Raw genomic sequence first — 27,815 nt, 5'->3', positions numbered from 1 at the left:
ATAAAGCCGTTCGTGCTCTTGGCATTGACAGTGCTACGGCGGCATTTCGTTTTCGGCGATATCTTATTATTTTCACTTGGAGTGCGTGCTGTCGGCGTCGGTATGCTGCAAAGAATGACATCACCCTACACATAAAGGCACTGGGGCACTCTACTGCTCCCTGCAGCTTCCGGGCTTGAGTGTGTCTCGAAGCGCTTGCAGAGTTGCTCGAGTTCATGCTGCTACGTCTTGGGGCAGTCCCAAAGCTGCTGGGTATAATACTGGGGTGCTGGCAGGTGCTGCATCGTGGTGTGCCTTCTGCCCCTTTAAGGTAGTCTTTGAGGTGTTCGGTCAGGATGGTCCCAGTCTGCGCCTGAGCAGACTGGAACGTGCGCGTACATCTCACGAAGTATGCGAGAGAAAAAAAAATGCCACTCGAGATATGACATTCTTTAGGAAGAATGCGCCTTAACAAGTGCTTTCTGTAAAATTGAAGAATCAGATATTTATATATAATACAGGTATTTAAAATAAAAGGAATAGATGTGCAAAGCAAAGAAAGCACAGCATATATACATTCCTACAGTTCACTCCTGTCAATTTGGGCTAGGGCGTCGTAATTCTCTCCCACCCATTCAGCGCATTTTCCCAACTGCCTTAGTTTGCGGAAGTCTAGTCGTTGGCTGCTCGTCCAGTGGCTAGAACTTCCGTGAAGCTGAACTGAGGCTGCAGCGAAAGTTGATAAACCTGACTTCCTTGCAGTGGAGCTTCGGCCAAGCATCCTGAAGCTCGCACTCAAGTGGCCACCTCCCCAGTTGCTGTCAAGAATGAAGGAGGTCAATACTCTCTTTCACCTTACGATAGACCGCAGCGGACGCTACGAGCCATCTCAGCCAATCCAGGCCACTTTTGAGTGTCCCTTGACACATCAAGTGGCACTGGATTGACCCGGGCGGTTCGTAACGTCGGCTGAGGTGCACTGTAAGATGGAACGGAGTATAGACTAAATAAGAGGTTTTCTTGCCCAGGGCCCTCCCGTGGCGATGGCGTGTATCAGGGGCGACATCACGCCATGGCAGTTGCCCAAGAAGTCGTCAAGGTCGATGCCATGCACGACGACGGGCACAGAGCCCATGCCGTCGGCGTACGTGTTGCGCATGCGCGCCTTCAGTTCCCGCGGTCCGGCGAAGGCCACCTGGTACTCTTTGTCGGAGTCCACGAGGGTTCCCAGTTGACACTCGACGTTCACGGGTTCCTGCACGTCCCGGTACGGCTTGCACACCCGGCCGTACGTGGTGCGTCCGGGGTGCCCGGACGTCGTGTCAGTGGCCGCCGACACCGCGCCGTTGGGCTCGAACTTGTCCACTCCGAGCTGCGAAGAAGCCGCCGGAGTAAGGTTAAAGGGATTGTCCGGTCAAATTTTGTATTCGAGAAAACAATTGAACATCATTTTTATTGCCTCGAGACGCATCGTACGTGCAATATCGGAATTTTATATACCCCTCTGCATTAGTAATTGAATTTATACTGCTCCAATCGCACTCTAGCGTAAACGCTGTTTTCGGTGGCAACACGGGAGCTCTGACGTCACACAACACAAAGCGAGCATTTCTGTCTCGTCGTCTACCTGCGAGTGAACGCCTCAGCGTGCTAAGTTTTTGTTGTTGTGCTCGACTTGTTTTTGTGGTTGGGTAAAATTTTTGTTGCGCGGTTGGGTGCCACAACCACCGGACAGCACATGCGAGCCAAGACATGACGTTCCACACTTTTCCGCGAGACGTGCGGTGACGAGCAAAATGGATCGTCGCCGTGCGTAGGGACTAGGTTCCCGTCAAGATCGAGATCCCGCTTATGCAGCAATCATCTCACAGAAGAGAGCTACGAGCTGATCTCTAAGCGGACAGAAGGCTCGTAAGCTGAGGTGTGATGCTGTGCCAACGATATTAAACTACGTCCATTCACTCCTCGCCCAAATCGGATCAATCAATTTGTTTATGCAGCGAAACCGAAACCAACAGCTAGACCACCTGGAAACGATACCAGAAGTTGTATTTAGCACGCGTGCAGCCAAATTCGGTTTGACCCGCACGTGCAGATAGAGCGAGGCTACGATTCACCAAATTCGTCCAAGTCAAGTGACGACATGCATTTGAACGATTCGTCGGTTGCCTTCGACCCGCGGTCATCGCCTCCGAGGGAAAGACCCGCAGCCTCCCAGTGGATCCGCCGATATGTGCACCCAGATACCGCTTCGTGTACTTAGTTGCCGCTTTAGAGGCGAAATCTGCATCCTTTGCTTTGCAAGCGCTCCTAATTCTATCGGTGGCCGTCGCAGTTGTGTCAGTTGCTCGAAGCTTATGGCTGTTTTCGAGTAATATCCTGCTGAAAGGCGTGACTTTTTTTGCACACGCTTGGGAACTGCAATAAAAGAACCGTATTTCAGTAGGGTACAGCCTAGGACAGTGGTTCTCAACCATCGATGTTTCGCGGACCCCTTGTGGATCGGCGGAGATGATGGAGAACCCCGTTCGTGGTGAGAGGAGAGGAAAGATATAGGTTAAATATAATAACGATTTAATAAATGGATATACCTAAGGGCTAGTGTGAAGTAGAATTCTCTTATTGACGTTCACACGAAAAAACTCGTCCGAAAACCAACATTTCTTTTCGACCTGAAAAAAAAAAAAAAAAAACTTTTATTGCCGGGTTTGACTGATGAGGCAGGGCTTCGCGGACCACGCCTTGGCGGACCCCCATAGAGAACCACGGGCCTAGGAGGCTATATAATTCGAAACAAAATACAAGACATCCATCGACCAACGCTTGTTATCCCGACCATCCGACAAACCTTTGCGTTTTGTGACGTCACGCAGCAGCTACGGATGCCAGCCATTGAAAGTGGCGAAATTCGGGGTGCAGTTTCGTACATACGTTCATGAAAGGTTTAGTTAATAACGGGAGATCATATATCAAAATAAAAATGTTGTTTGTCTACATGAAGGCTCCCTCGATGCAAAGAGCGCAAAAACTTAAGCACTTTCGGTTTTGACCGGACAATCTCTTTAAGCCGGCCTGAAACCTGCTGGGCAGTGCGGGCAGCGGGCTGCGAAAAGGACAGCTCCCCGCTGTCCTCTGCAGTGGCCAGCCGGGTGGCGCGACATAGCTAAAGCAGAGCGTAGAACATGTGATACAGTAGTGCACAGGGAGAGGGAGCAAGAATTTTCCTCACTTCCCCCCCTCCCCCCCCTTTCCCGGACACGCCTGACACGTGACCCGAGAGGGGGGTAGAGAGCGGCGGCCGCGCGCGCGCCATTCTCCCTTTTACCGGCGCCATCCTCCCTTTTACAGGGGCGCGGGCAGCAGCGCCAGGAGAGGGCTTAACTGTGGGGTGACGTTCCTTGGAACTACGACGCGTCGCTGACAATGGGAATTTAGGTACCGTTTCGCTCAGCCAATGGGAAAATGAGAATTTATGCCTCGTTTTTTTTTTGCGGTTACAGACGCCGCCGGCTTCGCTCAATGGGACAATTAATCCTTTCGCAATAATAACCAAACTATACAGCACAAATTTTCGTAGAACTACGGCCTTTGCTGAAGGAACGTCCACGGGCTCCTGCCGCATGGCGATGTCATGTGCGCAAGAAGGGAATGCACGTGGCTCGGAGTCCGGTAGAGGTAGACATGTAAAGCCCCTTCGTGTTTCAAGAGTAGCTCAAGGTGCGTCGATGCACGAGGCACGTGCAACGTGCAGCCTTGGGAACATCATGGCAGCACAGCGCAGCACTGAGCTAGATTTCAGACGCCATGTTCTTCCCAGAAGTGGCGCGCGGCACGTGTCTCGAGCATTTCCACAGCAATGAATGGCGACACTTTTCCAACCGAGGTGCATATGCGGAATAGACCTTGCGAAATCACCCAAGCATCGAGGAGGGTGCTGATCATGTAGGTACACGCGACGCACGCGCTCGCCTTCCCCGTATATAAAAGATTCCAAGTAAATAGACAAGATAAGCCATTGACAAACACGCGTGCGAGATGCCATTTCTTTTATTAGGCGTTCGTTTTAGAAGAGTACCTGGTGCAGACGCCAGCACGTGCAGCGCGTGTATCTACACTCGCAGCATGCTCCTTGGTGCTTGGGTACTTTAGCGACCTTTCCAAAGAAGGCCTCCTGGCCGGTTCCATTTTCATTGTACATGTGTATACGGCGCGTGATTTGCTCGCTTTGCGAAGCTGAGCAGATACGCACGGTGGGCTGAGGACTCGAAAATGTTGGAATCGTGTGAACTGCCCGTGCCGAAGAGCACGCGAGCTCGGACGCTGTCACGGTGTAAGCCGTGGCCACCGGTGTGAGATACACACTCTTTAGGTGAGGACACGGCGGGGCTGAACGCGCGGCGCCAGGAATCAGATAGCGTTCGTTCGACGGGCATCAGAAAGGTTGCGTCATTCCGCTGCCACCGTGCCCGCGGCTGACAGTGTCGCCGGCGGCCAAACGGCGAAAGTGTGTGAGAGCGAAAAAAATTATCTCGTTGCCATGACACCCCGGTACACCGTTTTTTTTTTCTGCACGTGCGACAACCTCGCTGGAGCTCTGCGCGTGTGGTACATGACGCGGCACAAGCCGTCTTGTATACGTGCCCACGGGTCGACGAGTCACCTGCCGCCGCCACTTGAAACCATAGTGAGAGAGAGAAAGAGAAAGAGTGAAGAGCGAACTTTATCGGCACGTCGCGAGGAGCGCGCTGTCCTCACCTGAAGAGTAATATCTTACACCGTGGCCGTGCCGCTGTGCAGGGCCTCTAAATAATCAAACGCAAAGTTCGGGCCGAAGATGACTGAGCGCACCGATTGGACTATCTCCACGATGACTTCGCTCTTTTGCCTCCAACTTTGTGTTTGACGAGTTTAGGGCACCAGAGCGCTGAGCGAAGAATGTGGAATCACGGCCGCCAGAGCGGCCTTTATCGCCGTTTCCATCAGACAGGAGCGCATCGCGTAAAAGCGAGCAATGAGCAAGCCAGCAGATAAGAGAGGACACACGTGCGCTCTTTGCGGTTCTCGTCGGTGTTATAGGCTCCTTGCACAGGACGTCACTTCCGTTGCCCTCCAAAGAAGAGGGGAAGAAGGAGCGCCCCTCTTATCAGGACCCTCCTTTGTGTCTCCCGGATTTGTACAGGCGTCGCTATTCTCCCCCCAGAAGATTATAGAAGATTAACCCGTCACTCAAAATTCTTACAAAAGCAGCTTCCCTCTCCTCCTCTTACTTGGTGTTCAAAAGTGTGCGATATGACGACAGTACAAGAAGCCTATTGGGCACGAGATCGAACTATAGGGGGCGCTCTGACCCGTTTGTTTTCCCCACGCTCGGTGTTTACTCAACACAAGGCCTGTACACATGCCAACAGGCCTTATAGGCATGGCCATGTCATCTTCTACAATAGAGCGCGGGGCACAGTTTAATGTAAAAAATACTAACAATCGACGAAGCGACGTTAAGTGCCGGATCTATCCTCAGAGAATGCGAGCTTGACCCACTTCGGCTTTTGTGCTAAGCTGGGATCGTGCATGCTGCATTGTTCATGCAGGCCGTCGTGGAAACAAAAGAGCCGCTCCTCCCCCTCGCCGGAGAACACGAACTCCAGTCGAACGCTGACGCCGCGTTCGGTTATGTCGGCCGAGCGCTGCGTCATTGTATTTGTTGTCCCCATCCGTGTAGTTGATAAGTTAACCGCTTGGGGCGTCACGGTCTGTCCTCCTCCCCAATAGGCTCCTTGCACAGGACGTCATTTCCGTTGCCCTCCAAAGAAGAGGGGAAGAAGGAGCTCCCCTCTTATCAGGACCCTCCTTTGTACCTCCCGGATTTGTACAGGCGTCGCTATTCTCCCCCCAGAAGATTATAGAAGATTAACCTGTCACTCAAAATTCTTACAAAAGCAGCTTCCCTCTCCTCCTCTTACTTGGCGTTCAAAAGTGTGCGATGTGACGTCAGTGCGAGAAGCCTATATGTGTGACGTCCCTTCCGTGACCAAGGTTTCGTGACATCGAACTTTCTGCTCTGCACCCCGTTCCAAGCGCGGAGAAAGACGTAGTTCTTCGCCAAAAAAGCCCAGGATCATGTCGCATGAACTGTGCGTGATTGGAGCATGCATGTGATAGCAAGCGCAAGGACGACGGGCGCCATATGCGGAGGGCAAGTTCGTCTGCTTCTTTTGCAGGGGGTTGTGGTGACGTCAGAACGCCGAGCTTTGATTGGTTCTGAATGAAGGATAGTGGGTAGACGCCAAGACAGCTTGCTTTGAGGTCTACCCACTGTCTTTCAATCAGAGCCAATCAGAGCTCTGATTGGTTCTGAATGAAGGATAGTGCGTAGACGCCAAGACAGCTTGCTTTGAGGTCTACCCACTGTCTTTCAATCAGAGCCAATCAGAGCTCTGATTGGTTCTGAATGAAGGATAGTGGGTAGACGCCAAGACAGCTTGCTTTGAGGTCTACCCACTGTCTTTCAATCAGAGCCAATCAGAGCTCTGATTGGTTCTGAATGAAGGATAGTGGGTAGACGCCAAGACAGCTTGCTTTGAGGTCTACCCACTGTCTTTCAATCAGAGCTCTGATTGGTTCTGAATGAAGGATAGTGGGTAGACGCCAAGACAGCTTGCTTTGAGGTCTACCCACTGTCTTTCAATCAGAGCCAATCAGAGCTCTGATTGGTTCTGAATGAAGGATAGTGGGTAGACGCCAAGACAGCTTGCTTTGAGGTCTACCCACTGTCTTTCAATCAGAGCCAGTCAGAGCTCTGATTGGTTCTGAATGAAGGATAGTGGGTAGACGCCAAGACAGCTTGCTTTGAGGTCTACCCACTGTCTTTCAATCAGAGCCAATCAGAGCTCTGATTGGTTCTGAATGAAGGATAGTGGGTAGACGCCAAGACAGCTTGCTTTGAGGTCTACCCACTGTCTTTCAATCAGAGCCAATCAGAGCTCTGATTGGTTCTGAATGAAGGATAGTGGGTAGACGCCAAGACAGCTTGCTTTGAGGTCTACCCACTGTCTTTCAATCAGAGCCAATCAGAGCTCTCATTGGTTCTGAATGAAGGATAGTGGGTAGACGACAAGACAGCTTGCTTTGAGGTCTACCCACTGTCTTTCAATCAGAGCCAATCAGAGCTCTGATTGGTTCTGAATGAAGGATAGTGGGTAGACGTCAAGACAGCTTGCTTTGAGGTCTACCCACTGTCTTTCAATCAGAGCCAATCAGAGCTCTGATTGGTTCTGAATGAAGGATAGTGGGTAGACGCCAAGACAGCTTGCTTTGAGGTCTACCCACTGTCTTTCAATCAGAGCCAATCAGAGCTCTGATTGGTTCTGAATGAAGGATAGTGGGTAGACGCCAAGACAGCTTGCTTTGAGGTCTACCCACTGTCTTTCAATCAGAGCCAATCAGAGCTCTGATTGGTTCTGAATGAAGGATAGTGGGTAGACGTCAAGACAGCTTGCTTTGAGGTCTACCCACTGTCTTTCAATCAGAGCCAGTCAGAGCTCGGCGTCTTTCTGATGTCACTGCAACTCTTGCGGAAGAAGCAGACGACTCGCTGCCCGTATACACTTTTGATGCTGCTTGATTGGCTCTATTTTATCGTGTGCTGGCTGCGGTCAGACTGAAGGCGAAATGCATCGTCGAATGGCACGTGAACGTAGGCTCACAAGATACACGAGATAGAACAGCCCGCCATGTTTATTTGATGCATCTGACAGTGCACCAAAAACGTTGTGGTCCGAAACCGGGGGAACTCGAAATTGGTTGTACGCATGTCAACTGTTTGACAAAATCGAGAGTTATAATTGAGATCGTAGAAACAGCAGTCACAAAAGAAGGACAGGCGGAGTGGTGTCGCTCATAATATTTACGACTGTACCTGGATGCTGTAGGCCAGCTTGTCACGGTAGATGCCGGACAAGTTGGCGCGGATGGCCGCGAAGGCCTCGAACGCGTCTGCCCTGTCACCCGTGCAGGCCAGGGTGTTGTCCGGCCGGAGGGTGTGTGTCTTCACGATGACCAGCTTGAGCATGTCCATGATCTGGTTCAGGTTGTACAGGTCCACCAGGTCAGGCGACGGCGGCACGCTCAGCATCACGTTGCTCATTTTCATGGCTTGGAGATCCGCGATGAAGTCCTTGAGGTTGGCCGCATCGTTGGGGTCCCCGCAGTGCGCGCCGGGATGGTCCCAGTCCAGGTGCACGCCCTGCGCAGGACGCCGTCGGTCGTGTACGGCTGCCGCGACTTCGCACTGGCCGATATACCGGGGGTTTCAGTGAAGACTTTCAGAAATCTCGAGAAATAGGGTAGTTGAGAAAAAAAAAAGATAAAAAAAGAAGAAACTTTTTACGGGAACTAATTGCCAGCCACGGTGGGCGCTGGGAAATGCAGAAATTATGCTAATTAGTAAGATAATTTTCTTAACCGAGTAATTAACTTTTTATTTAGTGAAAGTAAACGTATGGTTACAATTAGGAACTTGCTGAGCGTCACCTTTATGAAGACGTGAAGCACGTTGGAAGTACGGCGTCGCGCTGCAGGCTCGAGGTCGGCGATTCCAAAAAGAGGATGGTATTCTAGTCATTCGACTTTTCGGATCGCCGGCCTTGCGTCTGTTGCACCAGCGATAGTTTTAACGCACATCCAGGTGCTTCAGGCTGTACTAAACTGAATGATCGCCTTTACATCCTAGATGCCACACGCCATGGTAGCCTGGCTCAACGTTACTCGATCAACTCAGTTGGCAAACTCCCACGGAGAGCGTGATCCCTTCTAAGACGCTCGCTGACACACGTCAGTTTCCGCTAATAACCCCTAGATTCGCGAATGCTGTTTGAAGCGTCATCCTTCTTGCCCGCTGAGGCCGTGTTTTGAACTGCCCTTTGCAAGACGCGCCGCAGCGAGCAAAAAGGTTGTCGCTTCGAACGGCGTTAGCCCGGCTGAGGGGTACGAGAAGGGATCACAACGGTCTCTGTGGGAGTTTGCCAACTGATTTCATCGGGGAATGTTGCCCTGGCATTCCTCGTCACGCGCACTTCCAACAGATAAGTAAATAATGCACACAGACACTGCAGAGCCGTGTATACAGAGATTTTGGTCAATGGGAGGCGCGGGCAGAGCCAGGGCGTGCACCAGACGCAGAAAGTGGGCTTGGCATGTTCTCTTGGCCAACCAGAGGCTTAAAAGAATTCCCTAGGGGTGGTAGCGAGAAACCGTTTTGTATATGTTCGTATATAGTTTTAATAAGCGCGTAAGAGTTAGGCGTTGTAACCCTTCGTGGTTGAAAATAGGGTGCACCTAATGTTCCGATCACGATCATGCAGAAAGATATAAGACACGAATGCGCCGCTCAACTCTGTTTTGCTCGGACAGAGTGCAACCGCTCGGACGGCAGATTCCCGGTCCTCGGCGCTTGGCGCACGGATTATGTCAATGTTCCGCTAGTAGCACTCTTCCGCCATGATTTTGGATGACCGTGATTGAAACATTACGTGCAGCACATTTTCAGTCACCGAGAGTTTCTCCGACGCACTTATCAAGTTTGTTTTTCGCGACCACCGCCAGGGTATTATTTCCGGCTTCTGGTTGGCCACATTCGAATTTCTGTAGACGCCCTGGAACACGCCCAGCACGTTTTCGGCCAATGGCGTCTCCTCATTTGTCTCCTATACTTCCCAACGAATGGCCAAACTCTCTAGATATACGGCTCTGAGATACCGTTGTTTGAAGCGCCATCTAGAGGCTGCGCTTCAGAACAGTGTATTCCAAGGGCAGAGATGCGCAAACTTTTCAGGCCCGCGACTGTCGCTGTGTTACAAAACTGTTGTATTTCATATAGTAGACTGTAACTAAAAAAAGGGTAAGCTCACAGGTAAGCTGGTGAAACGTTGGCGTAACTTAACCCGATAGAGGAAACGAAAAACGATTCAGGAAACGAAAAAAAAAACAAAAAAAAAACAAACAGCACACAAGGTCTCGAAGACGTTGTGTGTTGTCCTTTCCTTTTATATGGGCCTTTTTTTTTTCCTTCCTTGTCCCAGAATAAGTTATGTCAAAAGTACACAACTGTTATCATAGTAGCCGTCCCCCAAACATGGGTGCATCGAACGACGTTCCTTGGGGGAGATGGGGGGTATTGTTCGTGGAAGCAGCGGCTAGGGATAGTTCCGTACCTGAGTTCATCTAGTAACGTTACCAAGAACGTTGGTCTCACTTACATTGATAATGTGTGAATCAGTATAGTTCACGACGAAGGCAGCGAGACGTTTGCGACTTGCTGGGTCTCTGAGTGCTTTCGAGATGTTGGCAGAGTCCGCGCGGTCGCCGCCCAGGTTCATGTAGATGGGCACCTCCTGTGTGCCGCGGACCAGCCAACCGGCTTTATTCATGTCGACCAGCTCCCTCAGGTACGCGGCGTCCAGCCTGCCTCTCTTCGCCACCAGCCTGTCATCGACGACGGCGAACGAGGAGGCGATGAGCTTGGAGCAGTAGGGCAGAGGCAGGTAAATCGGGCTGTACGGCGGCCTCTTGATGTGGTATCTGGGCGGCCGAGAAAGGTCCACGCGTTTGATTTAGGACGTTTATATACGGCTTGGAACTGTTCCGCAAGTATCTCAAGAACGGTGCTGTTCAGAGTCGAGTCTAAACAATAGACGGTTTTGAATTGTATATGTCATGTAGTAGATTCTGTGCCAATTATCCTAAGCAATAATTGTTTGGGCATCCACTCTAGGCATTGGCATGCTCGTTGTGCAACCGTAAACAACCGCGTCGCTATGGCGTTGCCGTGGCGACGAGGCTTTCTGCCCCATATTTACATGGCGGCGCGCTCACAGAGTCGGTGTCAAACAGATAAAATTCGGAGTCCAACAGTTGCCTGGCCAGCAGGAAGTCGGCGTGTGGCAGACGCTCTAGACAACGCGCTGCGGGCGTCGTCTAGAACGAGCCGTAACAGCGCGTCTTTGGAAAGCGCGCCTATCAGGAGCCGTACGCACGAACGCTGAGTATGGCACCGGGTTGAGAGTGCCGTACGTAAAAAGCCGCGCATACGCATCAAAACTTTCTTTTTGGGACGCCCGTGTCGTATGGAAAGCCAGATGTGACAGCGGGCAGGCGAAGCAGACCACAGGCACGGACCAGAAGTAACCTAACAGCCGAAAACCCGCCTGAGCTACTCAGGACTACAACGACGTCATTCGAGCCATATTGGCACGCTCCCTTTTTCCTTCGGATCTTCCCTGTATGTTTATAAACTGGATTTTGTGCTAAAAGCTGCACGCTATAGTTTAACGAAAATTTAAGCGTATATGTCGTGATTATCGAGACTTTGGTCGTGGCGGCGCCGAATATGCGTCGTGACTGTGAAGGAGTATAGAAGACGACGAGGAAGATCCCAGAGTGCGACCCACGACGTCGACACTACTCAAGGAGAGAATAGCGCCTTATCACCTCCTCAGACTGTAAGCCTGACTTTCTATGAACGACATTAATTTTGATTGTAATGTGCGGTGTTAATTTTTTTTGTTGTTGTAGAATTTGTTTAAATTTGCAATATATATATTGTTCTTGTCGAATCCAAAGTGTGCCATCGTGTTCCATTCTTTGAGTGTCACACATTTGCGAGCGTGAGACAATATCACTACATTCCTCGCGTCCGCGAAACGACTTCTCCTAATAGAGTGATCTCACCAGCCAGTCTTTCCTCCCCAACCCCGAGTGGCTGACTATACGACCACCACATTATCTGATCAAGTTTACTTGGCTGCGTACATCCAGTCCTCTCTGGAGTACGCACCAGAGGGGGCCTGGACTGGGGCCCCGGCCCTGCTCATGTTCGTTGGGCACAATAAAGTTTCATCTCTCCCTCTCACTACCAGTTTGACTACGCCACCGCTGCCGCAATGCATCGAGGGAACTTTAGTTTTTCTGCACGTGCGACAACCTTGCTGGAGCTCTGCGCGTGTAGAGCACGACACGGCACAAGCCGCCTCGTGCACCGCAGCCTGCCTCCTGTGAACTAAAGTTATGGCGGCTTCACGCATGCGCTGAACGCTTGGTGAGATCGGTCTATTTACACCCTAATGAGCTCCACCTCGCTAGAGTGTGTGTCGGGTGAGAATGGATCTCGAGACGTTGGGTTTCTCGGGGGCTTAGTTAAAACGATCACTGTAGTTAAAACAATGGATGGACGAAGAACGCGCGCGCGAGAGGGATGAGCGTGCAACAGAACGTGAAAATACTCGAGCGGTAGAAGCCCAAGCGCATGCTCGCTTAGAGGCAGAACGCACTGCCGCGGCCACTCGGCACTGCACTCTGCTGGAACTGAAATTGCAGTTAAAGGAGCGACAAAGAGGATCGATCACTCAGGATTCGGGTGAAGGCAGGGTTGGTACGTCTACTAGCGTTGCGCAGGGGTATCGGAGCCCACATAAGCGTACCCCCGATTAACGAAGGGCGCGTTGTGGCAACACGTCAAGAATGACCTCCGGAAAAATAGGCCTTGTCATGGAGCCTATGTTTTAAAGGGGGAGCGTTAAGTGTATACTCTGTTTCACCTTAAGATGCACAGCAGGAAAGGGTACAAGCGCGATCTCCTTGCTCTGGGGCACATCTCCGAAGCACACGCTCTCGTGAATTTAGAGCAGCTGCCAACGCTATGAGCTCGCGCTTCTAGCCTTCGCTGCGGTACAGCATAAGGTGAAACGAAGTATAGTAGGTCGCATGGCAGCCGCCGATGCCATGGACTACACTAAACTGAAGCAAACTCTTCTCCAACCGTTTCGGTACTAAGGAAGGGTACCGCGCCAAACTTAGAGAGGCTTAACCGAATTACTCCGAAACGAAAGACAATTTTCTGGCCGCCTTTTAGGTCATTTTGACCACTGACAGGAGATGGCAAGGACGGAGCGCACTTATGACACACTTCGGAACAAAGTGTCTCAGAGGAGTTCCTGAAGAAATTCCACGAGAAGCTCGCAATTTTTCTAAAGGAAAGGGGCTGCCAAGGACTCGACAAGCTAGCAGAGGCAGCACATCGCTACATCGAGGCCCATGGGTTGGTCAACATTTGCAAAAGGAAAGAAGAGAAAGAGACTAACAAGCCGACAGGGCAAGTTAAGATGTCTGGTAGGGTACGTTGTTGGGCTGGTTGGTTCATCTTAGTTAAACATATAAAATAGCGCAAAAAAGACAAGGACAAAAAGTATTCAGGACAAGCTCTAGCGCTTGTCCTGTATACTTATGTATATGCCAAGCGTTAGCGCTTGTCCTGTATACTTTTTGTCCTTGTCTTTTTTGCGCTATTTTATATGTTTAATTAAGATGTCTGGTTCTCAAGATGCAAAGGGACAACCGCAGTGCTTCCTTTGCAATAAAGAAGGCCATCGATCAGTTGACTGCTGAGCCAAATCAAGAGGAACCAATCAAAAGACAACTTCCTGCTGGACATGTCACACGAACGGGCATAATGCTGAGGATTGTTCTAGCAAAACAGATGTTGATGGACAAGCCTCGTGTTTCGTAACACCTCTTGAGAATCTTGAGAATCCCCTGTTCCGACAGTCGTCAATTTTAAAGGACACACGCAAAGGAAAAAAACATTTTTTTAGACAGCTTAGATGGAAAAAGGATGTCATAAAACGATTTTACAACTAAGAAAAAAAATTTTTAGAGCTATATTTACGGCGCTATACGAATTTGTAGTTGGCGCTCGCGGGAGCCGCCGCTGGTCACGTGGTAGGCCCGCGCGCCGCCGCGCTGCGTCGCCGCCGCACGCTGAGCGTTGTGCGAACGCCGCTTCAACGCGTTCCTCCATGCCGCCGTCGCCGCCGTCGCACAAGTTCGTCTGCTTCGGGGCGCCGCCGCCGTCGTCTGACCGGCGCACAGGTCTATCACGTCTGCTTGCGCTTTTTCAGGAGTTTCCTTTGGGCTCTAAAAGTTACTTATTCATCTTAGTTTTTGTTATACTTCAAACAAAGATGAATAAGTTACTTTTAGAGGCCAAAGGAAGCTTCCGAAAGAACGCTAGCACCACGTGAGAAATATGGGCCCGTCAAGGGCCACTTTTCCGCGGCGCCCACCGGCGCCAATTACAAATTCGTATAGCGCCGTAAATATAGTTCCAAAATTTTTTTTCTTGGTTGTAAAATTGTTTTATGATATCCTTTTTCCATCTAAGCTGTTTTTAAAAAAAAATGTTTTTTTCCTTTGCATGTGTCCTTTAAGGCAATGCTGATCGAGGGATACGAAGAGTGTCGAAAGGGACCAGAATTTCAAGTAGATGGCATACCCACAGCTGAAGGACTGCTTGAGCGTCACCCTGTCACGGTTCTGACAGAATCCCGGTGCAACTGAGTCATAGAGAACCGGTTCCTTGTTCCCGATGGCAAATTTACAAGAACATACCGCATGATTTACCTCCTTAACCGGAGATTAATGCGTCTACCTGAAGCGGTGGTAGATATAGATTCTCCATATTTCCAAGGCGAGGTGACAGCGACCTGCCTGGAAAACCCGCTCTATGATGTCGTCTTGGGAAACATCGTTGGCGTACGGCATGCTTCTGATCCTGATGTCCAGTGGAGAGCAGAGGAGAACTTGCCCTCCCCCTGCAAGAAGAACCGACACAAGAGACCCCAAGCAAAAACCGCATCTTGGGAAACTAATGAATTCGGAGTGCAGAAACCTTTAAAATCATGGCAGAGTCCGAGATCGATTCCGAGGAACCAGTTTCATTATGGAAAAAGGAAGTACCCGATCAACGAGTTTTAGGAACAGTGAAATGATCCAACGCCCAAAATGGCTACGGATTCATTAACAGAAACGACACGAAAGAGGATATTTTCGTCCATCAAACAATAATAACAAAAAAAAGAAAAAGAAAGGTGATTAGGAGCGTCGGAACAGGAGAGACCGTCAAGTTTGATGTTGCCGTCGGTGAAAGGGCAACGAGGCGGCCAATGTGACAGGTTTTGAGAACGTTTCAGAGCAGGGGAGCCCCCGCGCAGCAGACTGGAGAAGGGCCCGCTTCAGGGTTCGCTGGACGGCCCAGCGGCAAAGGCTCCCGACAGCCCGCAAGTTTAACGAGCTCTAGTTCAGACGCAAGCCACGGCGCCAACGCAGCGACACGCAGGACGCAACCAAGAGGGTAGAGACCAACGTTTTTCAACAAGCGCAGGTCTTCACCCTCTTTGTTGCGTACAAGGAAAGTTTCAGAAATGTCCTAGGAAAAACCCGCCCGATGGAGTGCAAGCTGAAGACTACCACCGACATTCCTATTTCAGTACCCCAATACAGGGGTTTCCCCAGGAAGTGAAATTAGGAAGGGTGTCTAAATTTTTTTTTTTGGGGGGGGGGGGGGGCATTGAAAATAGAGGAGTCGTTGCAAATTAAAGGGTGCCTTCAGAAAAACAAAGGGAGGTGTTCACCCCCTCCCCCCCCCCCCCTAGGGTGTGTGTAGGGAAATCACTGCCCCACTACTCTGCCACATCACAACCGCTAACGAAGTTGGCTCGAAAGAGGGCCCCGAATAAAGTGAGTCGGGGGGGGGGGGGGGGGGGGGGAGGGGAGGGGATGGAGGGAGGGAGGGAGGCAGGGAGGGATGGGGAGGGAAAGGGGAAGGAACAAGATGCTTTCGAGAAATTGAAAGAGCTGCTGTCCAGCCAGCCCCTCTAAAAAGCCTCACATTTATCCCAACCCTCGTGCTGTGCACTGATGCTTCGTAGGGGCCGTACTCCTGCAGCGACATGAGGATGTCCTTCACCCTGTGGCTTATTCAAATCGTCAAATGCTGCCACGTGAAGCTGGTTACGCGACAGTGGAACGAGAGGGAGTAGCCATTACTTGGGCGCTTAAGAAGTTTCGTGTATTCTTGTTTGGTAGACCATTCATTCTGCAAAAGGATCATCAGCCACTCGTTTACATCACTTCTGCAAAGCATGTCAACCGCCGATGATTGCGCTGGAGCCTGATGCTCATTGAGTATGACTTCACTGTCGAGTATATCAAAGGTATATCATGTATCAGGTATATCACATATCAGTTATATATAATGATATATCATATCAAAGGTATATCATGAGTATATCACGACACCATCTACTGTGAGATCCGCAACCCGATGCTTTTGGTCAGCCTCAGCGCCACTAGGAGGAGGCGAATGGGCGAACAAGCAGCTGGACTACGTACGACTCAAACGATCCTGCTGTGGTGGGCGACTGTGGGCGCGGGCAGCTGGCTTCCGAACGATTAAGCCAGCCATGTAATCTCATGACGTCACGGGTCCCGAATAAATATCAACTCCTCTCGACCATTTTGGTAGATCCGGGATGTACACAGTGCACACGTGCCCGCCCGAAGCCAACCAAAGCAATCCGCAATCAAGCAGAACAAATCACCAGAGTGTATCGTGCGCAATTAAAACTTGTTGTTGGCCTAGTTGGTTCATGCAAATTATTTTCTTCCCGCGGTTATCTAATGATTGTGATGGGTTAATTTATTTATTATGTCGTTCTTTGCCTATATATGTGTGTGTTTGTATAGTCTCCCCTCCTTTAACCATTTGAGGTTACGTGTCGGATATGTCACCCGGCAAAGAGATATTCCCGTTGCGGTCAGGCGTCGGGGTAATCCCAACATTCTCATTTTGCTTGGCGGTCAATGTTCAGGCGGGACCATTTATCGCCGGGAGTGTAAGCATGATGTCTTAATTTTTCTTGATTTACGAAAAAAAAAAAAAAAAGAATAATAGGACATCCTTAAAAAAGAATTCTGGACGAACGACGTTCTTTAGCGTAGCAGCTTTTTCTCTAAGTCACGTAAAAACTGTTAGCGATTCAAGTCACGGCGAAGGGGATTTTAGCAAAGAAGTCGGCCATAAAGAGGGCTCTGAAAGTTTTTGTAATGAATCTTTAGAGAATGATCGTGGCAGCTCTGTGAATGAGTGTGATGAGGAAGAGCCATTGGGTACATTGACATTTCACAAAGCAATACACCCTACGCGGACGCAGATCAAGATTCTGCAACTCTTCGATAGGCAGTTACATAGATCCAGCACTTTCAGCTGCCGTTCAAAGATGCTTTGATAATTATTTTTATTTCACGACCATTAGGTGTTTATATTGTATTTAGTGTAACATAATGTTGACACCAAAGGGTTCAGATGGCGAAACGTAACATATCACCCCAGAAGGTTATTATACTTCCGCAAGAGACACTCAAACAAGGCACTCGAAACAGGAGCACATTGCATCGTGCTTTGCGCAGTGGTAGCGCTCACTTGATGTCAAGGACGCAGAGAACGTCCCGGAATCGGAAGGCGGGGCGGGGGGTCGTTCCCTGGAACTGAGGTCGGTCCTGATGAGAAGGCGGCAGAGCCGGGGACCAGTCGCTGAGCAGCGGCATGGCGCAGAGCTGGGGATCGGGCAACTCCGACAACCCGGCCGTGGAGTTGGGAGTTGCACGGGGCTGCGGGTGTGAATGTGCTCGTGCGTGAATTAATAGCAAAAGTGGTACCAGTTAAAAAAAGGTGTAAAAGGGACTCATTCGATAATTATCACCCCATTTCTTTGACTTGTATATGTCGTGTAAATTACTGGAGCACATTGCAAACCAACAGTTAATATCTTTTCTTGACGAATATGACATACTAAGCGCCAATCAACACGGTTTCCGCAGAGGGCTATCTATAACAACGCAACTAATTGAATGTTATCACGAACTACCCCGTTATGTTAATGATCGTTTACGCCATTTTAGAGCGCAGCTCTTAGGGGCCCGTTCCCGGCTTGAGCGGCGTCGGCGTCGCCGTCGGCGTCGGCGTAACCAAGGTCATCACAAGGTCACGTGACCCCCAAGGTCACGGACCCCTCCCAAGGTCATCTCAAGGTCACGTGACCCCACGTGACCCCCTGAAGGTCACGTGACCTCGGGGGTCACGTGACCTTCACCAAGGTCATCTCAAGGTCACGTGACCCCAAGATCACCCCATGTGACCCTTTGAAGGTCACGTGACCCCCAAGTCACGTGACCCCTCTGAGGTCACGTGACCCCTCCAGGTCACGTGACCCCCAAGGTCACGTGGGGTCACCTTGGGGGTCACGTGACCTTGAGGTGACCCCCAGGTCACGCCTCCCCGAGGTCACGTGACCCCCTCCCCGAAGTCACGTGACACACCCCCCCCGAGGTCACGTGACCCCCCCCCCCCGGAGCATATTAAAGAATGAGGGGAGGAGGAGGAGAAGGGGGAGGGGTCTACCCTCCCCTCAGTACCCTTCACTCCTCCTCTTCAAGAGCTGCGCTCCAATTCGGCGTTACAGGGATTTGTAAACGGCTTTCACTTTTTTATCGATCTGTCAAAAGTGTTTGATGGCGTACCTCGTCACAAGTTAATTAATGTACTCATGGACCTCGGTGTCCCTTCATTTCTGATAAAATAGATAACAGCATACCTTGCATATCGGCAGCAGTTCGTAGAAGTCGGTGGCACCTTTTTCAATTTTTAAGCGTACATTGTGGGGTTCCACGAGGCTCTGTGCTGGGCCCATTGATTTTTACAATGTATGTCAACTGCTTGTTTTCTATTCACAGTGACAGGCCAGTAAAAATAGGAATGCTTATGACTGTATAATTTGTACACATATAACCTATGTGGACGACCAGATTGAACTAAATAATATCTTATCCTGTATTTCGGCATGGTAAAGCGAAAATAATATAAAAATTAATACCGAGAAAATTCAATACATGGATATCTTTAAAAAAAATATAAAAAGAAGAACACACTGTGTTTTGATTCTGAGCTTTATGCTGTAAAGCTTTCCAAAGCTGGTAGCTACAAGTACTTGGGTATGATTATCAAGAGCGATCTAAATTGAAACCACCATATGAACTATATAAAAAAAACAAGGCAAAAAGAAGAAGAAAAAAAAAAAAAAAGAAAGCCGTTTACAACTTTCTCTAACACCGGATTAGAGCGCAGCTCTTGAGAAGAGGATTAAAGGGCCTCTGACACGCCAAAAAAAATTTTTTTTCATGCTAGGCGTTGAAATGGCATGTCAGGACATTACAAAAAAATTGTTTCACTATAGAGGTGCGTAGTTTTTTTTAAAAAAAGATAGAAATACGAGGCCCAATTCAAAGTTCCCGCCAGTGCACTGTGACGTAACAGTGTACCGCAAGGTGTCGGGGCGGTCAGAAGGGAGGCATCGGCGGAAGCCACGTGAGTTGTATCCCTCCTCGTGCTTACCGCGAGCGCGTGTAATATTTTTAAAATATTTTTGTTGTTCTCCGCACCTCCACGAGCGATCCAAGCAGACAAGGTTTCCTTTATCTGCTTTTCATCGCTTAATGTTGCTGCAAAGGTTGAATAAGAGGAGTCAGTGAATTGACGTGATCAACTACAATGCCTAGAAGGTGCTGTGTGAGGGACTGTCCCGGTACTTCAACAACTGAAGAAGAGATCACACTGCATGCATTTCCGAGGGACGGCAGGCATCTTCAGCCTGGAGAGTATACGATGATTCGACGACCTCGGTGTCCGAACCTTCAGCAATGCAATTGGGCGTGTCGTACGCAAGCAATCCTAATTTCTGCGAGCGTTCTAAATTTTTTTTTTCAAGACTTGATAGCTTCTTTTGCGTCCAGTATAGCTCTGTATCATCAGACTGATCGCATGCACTCGTACAGTGGCTTGACTCGCAACGCTTTCATCATTGACCTTACTGACTCTTCGTCCTCAACTTTTACAGCACGCAAACTAATCAACGGTGCCGCGATAAAGAGCTAATGAAACTAAAACTTCGTTTTCTACAATCGCTCGTACAAAGAGCAGAAAAAAAGTCTTAGGCACGGTCGCGGAGAGCACGAGGAGTGAAACTCACGTGACTTCCTGCGAGCCCACTTTTAGTGACGTAGGTCGATGCCTCCCTTCTGACCGCCCCGACACCTTGCGGTACACTCTTACGTCACAGTGCACTGGCGGGAACTTTGAATTCGGCCTCCTATTTCTATTTTTATAAAAATATTACGCAACTCTTTAGTGAAACAATTTTTTTGTAATGTCCTGACATGCCATTTCAACGCCTAGCATGAAAAAAATGAAAGCCGTTTACAACTCCCTGTAACGCCGAATTAGAGCGCAGCTCTTGAGGAGGAGGAGGGAAGGGTACTGGGGGGTGGGTCAAGTGACCTCGGGGGGCGGGGGGTCACGTGACCTTGGGGGTCACGTGACCTTGTGGGTCACGTGACCTTGTGGGAGTCACGTGACCTTGGGGCGTCACGTGACGTCGGGGGGTCACGTGACCTGGGGCCACGTGACGATACCGATGACGTCATCAGTAGCGTCACTGATGACGCCATCAGTGATGATGATGACGATGCGGATGCCGGTGACGTCATCAGTGACGTCACTAATGACGTCATCAGTGATGATGACGATGCGGATGCCGGTGACGTCATCAGTGACGTCACTGACGACGTCATCAGTGCCTATGACGTCAACGGGGGGTCACGTGACCTCGGGGGGTATCCCCAGGTCACGTGACCCCAGGGGGGGTCACGACCTGGGTAACCATCGTGACCCTCGTGAGGGTAACCCTAGTAACCCTTGTGAGGGCAACTCTCGTGACCCTCGTGAGGGTAACTCTCGTGACCCTCGTAAGGGTAACTCTCATAACCCTCGTGACCCTCGAGAGGGTAACTAACCCTCGTAACCCTCGTGAGGGTTACGAGGGCGAGTAACCCTCGTGAGGGTAACTCTCATAACCCTCGTGACCCTCGTGAGGGTAACCCTCGTGAAGGTTACCCTCACGAGGGTTACTAACCCTCGTAACCCTCAAAAGGGTTACCTTCACGAGGGTTACCCTCACGAGGGTTACTAACCCTCGTAACCCTCGTGAGGGTTACAAGGGTAAGTAACCCTCGTGAGGGTAACCCTCGCGAAGGTAACCCTTTTGAGGGTAACTAACCCTCGTAACCCTCGTGAGGGTTACGAGGGTAAGTAACCCTCGTGGCCCTCGTGATCCTCGTGAGGGTAACCCTCATGAGATTAACCCTCGTAACCCTCGTAACCCTCACGAGGGTTACGAGGGTTGCGGTTACGCCGACGCCGACGCCGACGGCGACGGCGACGCCGCTCAAGCCGGGAACGGGCCCCTAAGAGCTGCGCTCTAAAAAAATTTTGGCGTGTCAGAGGCCCTTTAAAGGGTACTGAGAGATAGGATGGAAGGGTGCTGAGGGATAGCTGACTCCCTGAGGTCACGTGACCTCAGGGGGTTGGGTCATGTGATATCAGGGGGGGTCACGTGTGCTCAGGGGTGTCACGTGACATCAAGGGAGGGTCACGTGACCTCAGGGTTGTAACCCTCATGACCCTCGTGAGGGTAACCCTCGTTACCCTCGTGAGGGTAACTCTCATAACCCTCGTGATTCTCATGAAGGTAACCCTTTTGAAGGTAACTAACCTTCGTAATTCTCGTAACCCTCACGAGGGCTACGAGGCTTACGCGCGGTTACGCCGACGCCGCTCAAGCCGGAAACGGGCGCCTAAAAGCTGCTCTCTAAAAAACAAAAAAACAAAAACAAAAAAATTCTGGTATTTACGGAGAAGGCTGTTAGGACACCTCCCTCGGTTAAGACTTGCGTATAATGCTCTAGTAAGTTCGGCCCTAAAGAACGCATCGGAAGTCTGGGTTCCCTGGCAGGTCACACTCTCAAGAAAGCTTGGAAACGTACAGCCACTGGCAGTGCGCTCAAACCTCTCTAAGTTTAGGAATACTACGTTAACTACGGCGCTGAAACGACAGGCAGGTTTACAGCCACTAAAAAACCGAAAAATGTTCCAGCGCCTAAAGTGATTTTTTTTTTTTTCAAATGTATAACAACTTTCTTCAAATTGATGAGTCCAAATATGTGAAGCCGAAAGCTACTGGATAGATCATTTACATCACCCGAAAGTTTTAACCGCCATTGATTTCCGTATAAATATTTTTAAGCTGTCATATCTTCTTCAGGCGGTAGACTTGTGCAATGAACTTCCTGATAGTGTCGTTGCACTAGAATCTTTTTCTGAATTCGAGAATGCCGTACCTGTATTGTTTTACCTGCAAAAAGTGTGACTCTTCTTGCGTGTGTAGGTGAGTGCATATGTTTGGGGTGCAGTTCTTAAGGATTGCTTTGAATGTTGATGTTTGAAAGCTCTGTTGTATTTGATTTCCATGTTTGGATCGCGACCTGTGGTCCTTGACGGAGCTAGCAATATTTAGAAAAAAGCAAAAAAAAAATCGTAATTACTTTTACGGTGTCTAAAGCGATGTTCGTTGTTAATTGTGCATAGTACCATATACTTTTATACATACACACTCTTTTATACATACATGCTCTTTATTAACGAGGTTTAGGATAGCGTGTGCACAAGCTTTACGTACTTATGTGGCGACGACGCTATTGACTCGTGTTCAATTGGTGATTCCCTGATTGAACGCGTGTTTACGCTTGCGAATTCGCGGGCGGATCCGTGCAGGCGCAAAGTGGATTTTGGAGCCGGGTAGCCAAATCAACACTTCGCTGGCGGAAGATCTGGATATGGGTCCCGGACGGATCGAGATTTTCCGCCGTCGACGAGCGGAGTTCGCCGCCTGGCTCCAAAATCCACTTTCCGCCTGCGCGGATCCGCCCGCGAATCTGCCAGCGTAAACTCCATTATGCCGACGAAGAGTTTGGATGTCAACCGAGCCCTGCGTCAGAAACGCAAACAAATAATTCATGTTGTTGTTTCCATGGGTTGTCGTAGAGGCGCCTGGTGTAGGCGGAGGAGAAGAATAGAAACGCACCAGACGCGCGGCGGGAGGCCGGGTGCTCACGAGTTGGATTTAGTTAGAGCATTACGACAGCTCGGGGAGTAGGACCGAACAAGGACGTCCACGACTTGAAGAAAAGAGCGAGTAAAAAGTGCCACAAGACATTCGGGGGTTGCTTGTGACTTTGCCCGCAAGCGGGTGGAGTGTGACCGTATCACAGTCGAATACCCACACACGGTGTAGTTCTCAACTTAGCCACAGGGAGAGAGACAGTTGGATACCTGGCTTGTTTGAGTGCCGGCGGTCGGGTGCACGGTCGAATGCGCGGTCGGGTGCACGGTCGGGTGCGACAGCACGAAGAGGCCCATCGGGATGATGATGGTGATGAAGGTCACCGAACTGATGCCCCATACGTAGAAGCACAGCCGGTCTTCTTCCTCCTCGTACGGCTCCTGCGAAGGGTGGACAAACGCCGGCATTGCTCATCCAGATGACTCCTGGGCGCCACCCACAGCTAGCCATCAGGTGGCGCTGCTATACGGTAGCGATTAAAGCCCCTCGCTGTGTTTGCGCTTGTCTTGCAAGTAGCGTCAAATGCGCTAGTGTACGAGGCCCATGTGTTGAGCGGCCCTTGGAAGCGAATGGCGTCGGAGCACTCGCTCGATGCACGGGTCTTGCTCGTTTCCACAATAATGGTCGGCGGTACTTGTAAAAAGCGCCTTTATCAAGGAGATTTAATAGTGATGGCTTAACATTAAAAGGCCGTGGCAACGATATTTCTGCTTTGCGTAAATTTCACTTAGAATGAAGCCCTGGCGTTTATAACCTATGAAACACACGCTATAGTTTTGATCCTTGTGCGATGATAGTCGCCAAAAAATGAAAGAATGAGCAGCGTTTTTCCGCTCAACCAGTGGCACCCTAGAAGGCAAGGCCTGAACGTGACGTCATTGTTAGTTCATCCCTGACCAGCCCAAGCGGCAAATACCCGGAAGCTTGACGAGAGTAGGGCCACGTCACAACTACGTCGAAGCCATCAAAACGAAACTTGCAGCACCAAGCTTGGTTCGTTCCTCCTTTCGCTCCTGGCTTTTCTCTGCACTACACAGTTTTCGCAGTAAGTATTGTGGGGTGCTCATTAAGTAGGAAAACAGCTCCATAGGATCTTGATCACGTCACGATCACATGACATTCTGCACGCAACCGATTCTATTTGAAGCTTGCGGCACCCGTCTTGTGTGGAAGACGGACACGCCGTTACCTGTTATACAACACGATGTGTACCTAATGCAAAGGCACAAGCGAGCTGAAAAATAATTACAATAATAATCCCTGGAGAAGGGAAACAAAGGACAAACACAATTCTCCAAACGCAGCTAGGTGACTGGTGCGTGACCCAAAAAATCCGCCTGGTCCTGGTATCGAACCAGGGATCTCTCCCTTTCCAGTGGAGCGCTCTACCGACTGGGCTAACCAGGAGTTAGACGTCAGTAGAGCAAACGGGTTTTATCAGCTGCCACCAGTCTAACACCAACAGGAATGAACGGCCTGCATTTTAAGCTTATGATTATAATGCAAATAATGCAAAGGTGCAAGCGAGCTGTACACGAATGTGTTTGAAGATTTGTGTTTGTCCTTTGTCTCCTTTGTTCCCCTTCTCCAGGGAATATTATTGTCATTCTTGTCCAGCTCGCTTGTACGTTTGCATTAATTGCATTATAACCAAAAGTTTAAAATGCAGGACGTTCATCCTTGTCGATGTTAGACTGGTGGCAGCAGATCAAACACGTTTGCTCTACTGACGTCTAACTCCTGGTTAGCTCGGTTGCTAGAGGGCTCAGCTGGAAATGGAGAGGTCCCTGGTTCGATACACGGTTGGGCAGTATCGCGATACAAATGTATCGCGATAGTATTTCAGAAATACATTTCGTATCTGTATTTCTGTATCGCGATACATTTTTTTCGCCAGTATCTGTATTCCTGTATCGAAATACATTTGTAATGTTTCTTTGTATCGCAATACATGCTGGCTGAAATGTATTTCGTTACATTTCTTGAGAAATATTCCCCCCTCCCCCCTCCCCCCTCCCCCTCCCCCTCCCCCCTCCCCCCCCCCCCCCCCCCCCCCCCCCCGAAAAAAAAAATAAACAAGTCCGAACGCCTTTTTTTTTTTTTTTTTACTTTTTAGGTTACTAGGGTTAAGGAGATGCTGGGGCATTGTTACTCTGCTGACCAAGGTTCCTTCTGATTCTGCAAACTATTTTTCTATGCGTCCTCTAACTCCTCTTCTCTCTTCTGAGAAGTGTGGCGTAGTCGGGGACTCGAACCAGGTGGCGTGCCATGTGGAGTCAGAGCATCTTCTGCCGCAGGTCCTTAGGTAGGGATTTCTTGAGTGATTGTTTGCTGGCATCTAATGCCCGCTGCTAACCGTCTCTCTTGCCTTAGCGTACAGAGTACACCCAGCCGGCAAAGCTGAGTCACATTCCATTGCAGCACCAGTTTGGCGGTGGTCGACTTGAAATAGTAGGAAGACTCACGCTGTGAAGTTCAACACATATTCGAATGCATCTGCGGCTGCGCCCGTAACATTGCATGGCTCAAGGGTACGTCATCAGCCGACGTGAACGTGACCCGCTGTTCTAGTGATCCGAAACCCAGAAGGAGGCCAGAAGTGGCCTCGCTTTGCCATCCCATACTACGTACTCCCGCGACTCGTCTCGAGACTGCTGTTTCTCGGACAGCTCGCACCTGTGCCGGCAATATCAGCTCGCAATCCACGAGGTCTCTGTTTGGATAATGCTAGGCAAAACTTGAGGACTGCAATCCTTGCGTCGGTGGCGGAGGGTCGGTAGTAAGGACCTTCAGAACAGGGATGCTACCGTATCGTTTTTTCAACCGTAACAGAAGATAAGACATGTATTCCAAGATGCTTCAGGTGGTCCACTATTCTCAAAAATTTCAAATGGCACTGCATGCACGATCTTCAGCGAGGTAACCTACAACGAAAGTACGTATTGTCTTTTCATACAGCAGCGTGGTAAGGTTTCACGTTCAAGGCCACACCTACAGATAAAGAATACTAGTTTATTCCACCGTAACATCATGTGATCAATGTTGACAGGATCCCCTCGTCAGACAGACAGGATGTCATGGAAGGGACCGCGGTCAGCCCTTGATGGAATGTTTTTTTGGGCCCATTGAAGACTCCTTGTCGTCCGAAACCACTACCTTCAAGGCAAAGTGCCAAGCCTACAGGAAAGTAATGTCGGGATCGAAAACACCCACTTCAAACTTCAAGCTTCATCTCAGTTGGCGTCTCAAAAAAATTTGGAAAATGTATTGCACTATCAGTATTTCTGTATTTGTATTTCTGCCCTCCCTAAAATGTATTCCTGTATTTGTATTTCCAAATACCTTTTGCATCTTTTTAAAATGTATTTCCGATACGTATCGCGATACATTTCTACAGATGTATCTTAGTATCAGTATTTTAGCTACTATTTTACTGTATCCCAGTATTTGTATTTCCAAATACATTTTTGAGTATTCCTGCCCAACCCTGGTTCGATACCAGGACCAGGCGGATTTCTCCAAACACCCAGTTGTGTTTGGAGAATTTCGTTTGTCCTTTGTCCCTTTGTTCCCTTTCTCCATGGACTATTATTGTCACCGCGTCTTCCGTTTGCTTTCGGGCCGATATGGCCCAAAAGAAGTGTTTAACAAGCTGTGTTGAAAAACAAAAAAAAAAACAACAAAAAAAAAACAACACATATATAGTAAAAGGTAACGCGCTTCGGTTTTCAAAATGTTTCATCCTCACTGGCGCCTTCGGTCAAAGATGGTGCCGAGCAGCCAGGGAGATAGAGGCTAGGAGAAGGGGCAACAGCGGAAAGTTTTCGCTTACACATCCTACATGGAGAATTCATAGTGCAGCAAATTTCGGCGGAAAGTTTTCGCTTACACATCCTGCACGGAGAGTCCGTAGTGCAGCAAATTTCGGCGTCACGTACAAGAGGAAAACATGGGGCACAGATAGAACAGGAGTCGGGGTTCGGCAGGCACTTGTGTTCACACTGATCGAACACGAGCCCCGGCCAAGCGCTGACCAATTCCTTGTGTTAGACCGGCGCCCGAGTTCGACTTCTTTTGGGCGGTGGCGAAACTTACGCACTACGGATTTCCCATTTACGAGGTGTTGGGTGTAAGTGTTGCTTGGACGTACCTCCTGGCTCAAGGGCTCGTCGTTCGGAGCCTGGGGAGCCATCGGGCCTGGCCGGGGCTGCTTGTCTCCCGTCTCGCCGAGCGGTTTCTGGACTCTGGCGTCGACGGTCGCTCCGGACCTCAGGTTGGTCTTGGCCTGCGTGTGCGGCGACAAGGTCCCTGGGAGATAGTGCACCGCGGCCGTGGCAACGACCACCACCGGCGGCGGCATCGGGGGTGGGGACGGCCGGAACAGCGACGGCTCCAAACCGTCGTTTATGGGCACGTGCACGTCATGCTGCATCGTCGGGAGCCCGCAGTTGTCCCGGTTGTTCTGAGTGGTAGCTTTAGTCCCTGCGAAGTCCTGGCGGCTGTAGCGTTGGCTCGTGGCGCTCGTCCTCTTTCTCATCGTCACTATTCTAACCCGACACGTGAAGAACGTGCTCGGAAAAGAACGACAAGCAACTTTTCCACCCGGGGCTGGATTATAGGAAATACTTTGCTAGGGGAATACAAGACGCTCTCCTCATTTGTATTACAGAACGACGGCCGCGCCGTAAACCACGCCTTGCGAAGTGGTTTATTTGGCGAAGACTCTCTCCCTTATCCCCCTCCCCTCGCCGCCAGAGTAAAGCCCCTTCATGTTTCAAAAGTAGCGCAAAGTGCGTCGATGCATGAGGTACGTGCAACGTGCAGCCCTTGGGAAGATCATGGCGGCACAGCGCAGCACTGAGCAAGATTTCAGATGCCATGTTCTTCCCAGAAGTGGCGTGCGCCACGTGTCTCGAGCATTTCCACAACAATGAA

General features: G+C 50.0%; 1 protein-coding gene across 1 annotated transcript; it reads right to left on the bottom strand.

The window, feature by feature from the left end:
• Window positions 1-202: 202 nt before the first annotated feature.
• Window positions 203-27,286, bottom strand: LOC8023387. The gene is made up of 6 exons (XM_040216858.3): window positions 27,031-27,286; window positions 23,090-23,260; window positions 17,291-17,478; window positions 10,233-10,554; window positions 7,895-8,221; window positions 203-1,351 (listed from the first exon to the last, which is right to left on the bottom strand). Exons 1-6 carry the CDS (start codon window positions 27,238-27,240, stop codon window positions 983-985), a joined length of 1,587 nt encoding a protein of 528 aa, XP_040072792.3. The 5' UTR covers window positions 27,241-27,286; the 3' UTR covers window positions 203-982.
• Between the last annotated feature and the right edge of the window lie 529 nt (window positions 27,287-27,815).

This window comes from Ixodes scapularis, unplaced genomic scaffold (assembly GCF_016920785.2).
Source record: "Ixodes scapularis isolate PalLabHiFi unplaced genomic scaffold, ASM1692078v2 PGA_scaffold6__148_contigs__length_123643588, whole genome shotgun sequence".
NCBI lineage: Eukaryota > Metazoa > Arthropoda > Arachnida > Ixodida > Ixodidae > Ixodes > Ixodes scapularis.
Note: the sequence above shows the minus strand (reverse complement) of the source record. Positions and strands in the feature narration are given on the sequence as shown.

Coding starts and splice junctions, on each gene's coding strand:
- LOC8023387 (XM_040216858.3), bottom strand. CDS start 27,240: ATGCCGCCGCCGGTGGTGGTCGTTGCCACGGCCGCGGTGCACTATCTC. Junction 23,261..27,030: donor ACGAGCCCTTGAGCCAGGAG/GTACGTCCAAGC, acceptor CACCCTTCGCAG/GAGCCGTACGAGGAGGAAGA. Junction 10,555..17,290: donor CTCTGCGTCCTTGACATCAA/GTGAGCGCTACC, acceptor TCGGCCGCCCAG/ATACCACATCAAGAGGCCGC.